The sequence below is a fragment of the Solanum stenotomum genome, chromosome 6, assembly GCF_019186545.1.
Source record: "Solanum stenotomum isolate F172 chromosome 6, ASM1918654v1, whole genome shotgun sequence".
Classification (NCBI taxonomy): Eukaryota; Viridiplantae; Streptophyta; class Magnoliopsida; order Solanales; family Solanaceae; genus Solanum; species Solanum stenotomum.
Window position 1 is genome coordinate 50,601,364 of NC_064287.1, and position 5,338 is coordinate 50,606,701.

General features: G+C 36.0%; 1 protein-coding gene across 1 annotated transcript; it reads right to left on the reverse strand.

Moving 5' to 3' along the window:
• Positions 1 to 953: 953 nt before the first annotated feature.
• LOC125868373 (uncharacterized) lies at positions 954 to 3,516 on the reverse strand. Its single transcript, XM_049549038.1, has 4 exons — positions 3,226 to 3,516; positions 2,755 to 2,943; positions 2,083 to 2,649; positions 954 to 1,068 (listed from the first exon to the last, which is right to left on the reverse strand). Exons 1-3 carry the CDS (start codon positions 3,514 to 3,516, stop codon positions 2,086 to 2,088), a joined length of 1,044 nt encoding a protein of 347 aa, XP_049404995.1. The 3' UTR covers positions 954 to 1,068; positions 2,083 to 2,085.
• Positions 3,517 to 5,338: the final 1,822 nt, after the last annotated feature.

Consider the following 5,338-nt stretch of genomic DNA (forward strand, 5'->3'; position numbering starts at 1 on the left):
TATTAGATTTACATTTAGATTCATTATTACAATTATATAACGAATTGTTTATCATATGTATAAAATTTAATTATTTACTATATCTTTTAGACTATTGAACACATATAAATTCAAAATTTGAATATTATGGGTTCAAGCTCAAAATTCTATCACCCATTCAATTTATTAGATTAGATTTATTATTTACAATTATATAGTGAATTGTTTAATAAATGTACAGAATTAAGTCAAAATTATATGATTATTCTCTAGTTTTTTTGTTAAAAAAATAAATTCATTTATCCCATCTAAATATACGAGTTAAAAAAATAAATTCATTTATCCCATCTAAGTATACGAATCAGATTTGATCAATACTAAAGAATTAATAAAGTGTTAGTTATAATAACTTATCTATTTTTATTTGAATTTGAGATGAATTTTTTTTGAAATGTGATGAGAAAGGAAACACTATGGATAATATTATGTACGTAAGTAAATTATTAATAGGAAAAAAAAGTTATAACGAAAGCAATTAGATATACTAAAATAAATCATACTATGATATATTCGCTAACTAGATGGAGGAGGCCCGTGGCAAGCACGGGCCCAATAGTCAAATTACTATTAAAGCAGCTATGCAGTTATTATGCTTGGAAAATATTAATATTAATGAATCAAGGGTGACGGCTTCTGCAGAAGATGGTTTATATCATATACTATTAGAAATATTCAGAATATGTACAACAGACACCAGTATGGTGTCTACTTGAACGATCTGCAGATACTAACTAATGTTATACACCCAAAAAAAAATTATAGTAGATGTTTCAATTTTGAGATATAAGATTACTATGTCATTGTTTATCATAGGTAAAGGACGTCGAAGTTCACTTCTTAGTAGCCAATCTTCTGCATTCAAAAAACCATAGTGTAATGTTAGTAAATTCACAAAGTTGAGGTGGTTGGTGGAAGTGAAACTGTTTGAAAAGTGACATATGACGCAAAAATGTGGTATAAAACATTACCTGGAAAGCTAAATAATCTCCCTATTGAGCGAAGTTGTACCGGTCGAGAATCCAAAAACTTCTTCATTAAGAAAAAGTGACAAAATCAAGTAAGGGATTTCATGTAATTGGACAGTGTAAAGTATGTCAGAAACTGAAAATGTAAAGTACATTTTCGATGTATTAGCAAACATTTGTTTATGTATATATCATGTCAAATAGAAGTTGAGAATCAATATGTGCTTTCTATCTTGACTTTTAAATTTAATTAAGAATACATCCATGATAATTGATATCCAGTTGTAGAAGTACTACATAGCTTTTTGGTCGAGTTGCATTTACATTCCATGGAGATACACTAATTGTTAGAATATAAAAAGGCAGCGATGAACCATAAGATGTAGCAACACATAGCAAAAGAATTTAAATTTTAGAATCCCTCAAAACGGAAGAAAAAAATCGAAACTTTATCCTCCAAACTGGCACCTTTTTAGCACAGAAAGTGGAAATGAGCAAATGGTAACTTTAGAAAGAGCAAAATATGGTCAATTAACACTCCTAGCGACAACAAAAATAAAGGAGGCAAACTTTAGAAAGACTGAAATTTTCTTGAAATTTACTCAAATGGAGCAAGGAAAGAGCAAAAAGATACTGAAATTTTCTTGAAATTTACTCAAATGGAGCAAGAAAAGAGCAAAAAGATAGATTTTAAAAGCACTTACTCTTTCAATTTCATCAGCATTGATGAGAACAAATTCATTTCTATTATGTGAACCAGCATACAACTAAAAACTGAATAATCATAATGTATTTCTTGCATTGTATTGCCAATTTGGCAGCATATAAGACATTTCCCAGAGAAATCATAACTTTGAACAAAATGTATTGGCAAAGTAAACTAATTGGGTTGTAAATGCTTCCAATAGTATCAAATATTTGGATTGTATTTATGTATGTCTTTTGGCTGGAAGTTGTGTTTCTTTATGGTGATTTTCATAGGAATTCTTGATAATTATATAACGTATTTTTTTTAGTTTGAATAGCTTACATGAAAGTTTATTCCAAAAATAAATATGAAAGTCATATGTAGACCGACCTTTTACACCTTTTTTGTTGGTGTGGGTGGTCCAAATTTCGGCCTCACACTTGAAGAACTACTACTCCACTCTATGACTGGCTCACTAGGTTGCACAGGTATAACATCAAAGTTCATAGCAACATAAGGAATTACAAAAGATAAACTCGCTCTGGGGTCTAGCAAAACATAAACAACAAAGTCAAAGACTCGAATCATACCAGTGACAACATCTGGTGAATCATCTTGCTCTTGGCGACTGTTGATTGCATAGAGGTGGTTTACTCCTCCGCCAGTACTAGAAGTAGCTCCTCTAGGTACCATCATGTATGGGGGAGCAACTGATGAAGCTTGGGCCCTATTGCTCAGATTTCCACTACTTTGCCTGTTCTTAGGGCACTCCTTCAAGAAGTGACCCTCTTGTCCACACTTAAAACAACCTGTCTGGCCATCACGACACTTACCTAGGTGGGTTCTACCACACCTAGCACATGCAGGAGCCTTACTACCCCTTGGTACCATACTGCCTTGAGAATAGGCAAGTCTAACCCTGAAACTATAGGAATTTCTATTGTACCCATCTTTGTTCTAAGGTACAAGTGCACTACCAGATGGTGGAGCAGGTCCCTTCTGTTTCTGTGGGAGGGATGACTAATTGGCATCATTTTTTTGCTGCCTGAACTCGTCCCCTACTATCTTAGCCCTCTTATCTTTAAACTCTTCTCTATCCTTCAGCTTATCCTCCTCAACTTGTTGTAAATGGATCATAAATCTTGCTAGGTCAATATCCCCTATCAGCATAGCTGCCTTGTCTTCCTTGCTTGACTGACGAGATAACCCAGCAACATATAAACTCATTCTACTCATCATGTCTGCAACCATCTCCGGAGCATAGCAGGAAAGTTATGTGAACTTCAGACTGTACTCATGAACACTCATAGACTCCAGATTAAGGGTGAGAAACTCTTTTATCTTTGCCTCTCGCAACTCACGAGGAAAGAAACGCCCCATGAGAGCACTCTCAAACACAACCCAACTCACTATTGGCGCATCCTCAACCCTATTCTTTTTCCATTGGTCAAACCAGATTCTAGCGACACCCTTCAATTGGTATGCAACTAGTTCCACCCTCTCCGACTCAGCAACCTGCATCACATCAAATACCCTTTTAAGCTCCTCAATGAAGTTCTTTGGATTCTCACTAATACTTAAACAGGTGAAACTTGGTGGGTTCATCCTTAAGAGTTCACGAATCCTTGAAATATCAACCAATTCGTGTCGATTATTTCTCTGCCCAACATGAAAGGTCGCAACTTGACTTAACATCTGGATAGCTTCACGAAAATCAGCATATTTGATCTCTTCTTGGGTTTGCACTTCTAGGGCATTCGGTAACTCTTGTTCCTCAACACTCTTCATAGCCGGACGAACTCTGACTGCTCTTCGTGGAGGCATGATCCTCTGAAACACGTGCAAGCACGAATTAGAAAGACACTTTTTAGAGATAAACTCTAACGCACGAGATAAGTGTGAAAGAAGTGAGAAATCTTCCTAAATGTTGCAGCCTCATAATTATAGATATGGCGCGCTTCACATCGATAACTAAGACTTTACAGACACGGCTTCATAGACTCCCTAGGACTCTTGCACTCTGTGCTCTGATACCAAGTTTGTCACGCCCCGAGCCTACACCCTGGACATGACCGGCACTCGAAGACCATTGCTGGCCCCAAGCGAACCCTTGGCCTGGCTATCTTAACTCAGCGGAAACCTAACTCAACAGAATAACTTCATGCAATGAAAGGTCATAAAACAACCCAACTGATAAAATCTGGCCAAAAAGGCAACTCGAGTCTCAAAATAGAATATTTACATATATACATAGATGAGAGACTCAATACTAACTGACTGACTGTCTATGAAGCCTCTATAATATTGAGATGGATGTTGGGACAGACCCCACAACATCCTCATAAAGCAAAACTAACAGAACAAAATAACCGAGTTCTCCAAAATGCAAAGAGGCTCACCACTGACTCTGGAGTGCTCAACTGGACCAACAGCGTGCTGGATGCTGATCATGGGTACCTGCGTCTGCGTCATAATAAGATGCAGGCCAACGGGCATCAGTACATGAAATGTACGAGTATGCGAGCTGGACAGCTAAACAACAACTTAAGCTTGAAAGGGATACAAAAGAGAACTTACCTCGGCTCAGTTCAACTCATGAATAACTGAACTCAATATAAAGCAATGAGACACATGCAATATATATAAAGCTTGCAAAACTATTTAAAACATGACGTCAAAATCATATTTATAATATCATGAAAATATCATGCTTCCTCTCAAAGTCTACTTGTGCAATGCATGAATGAAGTCCCATACCCCTATCCATACTAAGCAGAACCCCTCGAGGAACCATGCAATTTCTACTGTGGGAGTTCTCTAACCAACAGCCACCACTACATGTCTAAGTGGTGATACAACGTCTTGTCCACGCTGCCAGAACTGTCATATATTTTGTTGTCATATAGGACGCTTTAACTTAGTGGATCCACTAGCTTAACTTTACGTGATCATCCAAAAAGTATGACCCGTCAAATCCCATATTTGGCTACATGGTTCTTATGGAGAGTTGAGTTAATATGAACTCGTGTCCCCAATTCGGTGCTCAAGATTACTCCCAAAAATACTTTAGCTCATTAGTGTTTTAAACACATCGTGCTTTAGTTGAGATAATTACTCAAAACTTAGCCCAAAAGGCTCTTGAAAACTCTTTCTAAAAAGAACATCTCAAAACCATATTTTAATATGATCATTGATGACTCGGGATATTCATACTGCTTAAACATTGATGGTATATCTAGAGACCATACTATTTAAACATTGATGACATACTCGATTTGTCATACTAATCATGTTTTAAAAACTCTTTCGCAAAACTCATCTTTTCTCAAATAGAGATAGTGCTCAAACTGCTTAAAACTCTTTTGGAAATCTCAGTTTCCTCTCATCTTAAATGTGAAAACATTTATAAACTTTTTTGGGAACACTTAGTTCCCTAATAACTTTTGAGAAATGAACTCAACTTTAAACTCTTGACTTAACTTGAAACTCGATACTCTTTACTCGACTTGAAACTTGAGACTCTTTACTTAGCTTGAAACTCTATACTCTTTGCTTGACTTGAAACTTGAACCTTAAAACGAAGTTAGAACGTTCAATAAAGACTCTTGAACAACTTTGAATACTTGCTTTGACTTACTTCTTAACT

What these genes read in the sequence shown, in the direction of transcription:
- LOC125868373 (XM_049549038.1), bottom strand. Translation starts at nt 3,516, where the DNA reads ATGCCTCCACGAAGAGCAGTCAGAGTTCGTCCGGCTATGAAGAGTGTT. An exon ending in TCATTGAGGAGCTTAAAAGG is followed by an intron (nt 2,944 to 3,225) that starts GTATTTGATGTG and finishes TATGCTCCGGAG; the next exon opens with ATGGTTGCAGACATGATGAG. An exon ending in AAGATAAGAGGGCTAAGATA is followed by an intron (nt 2,650 to 2,754) that starts GTAGGGGACGAG and finishes CTTGTACCTTAG; the next exon opens with AACAAAGATGGGTACAATAG.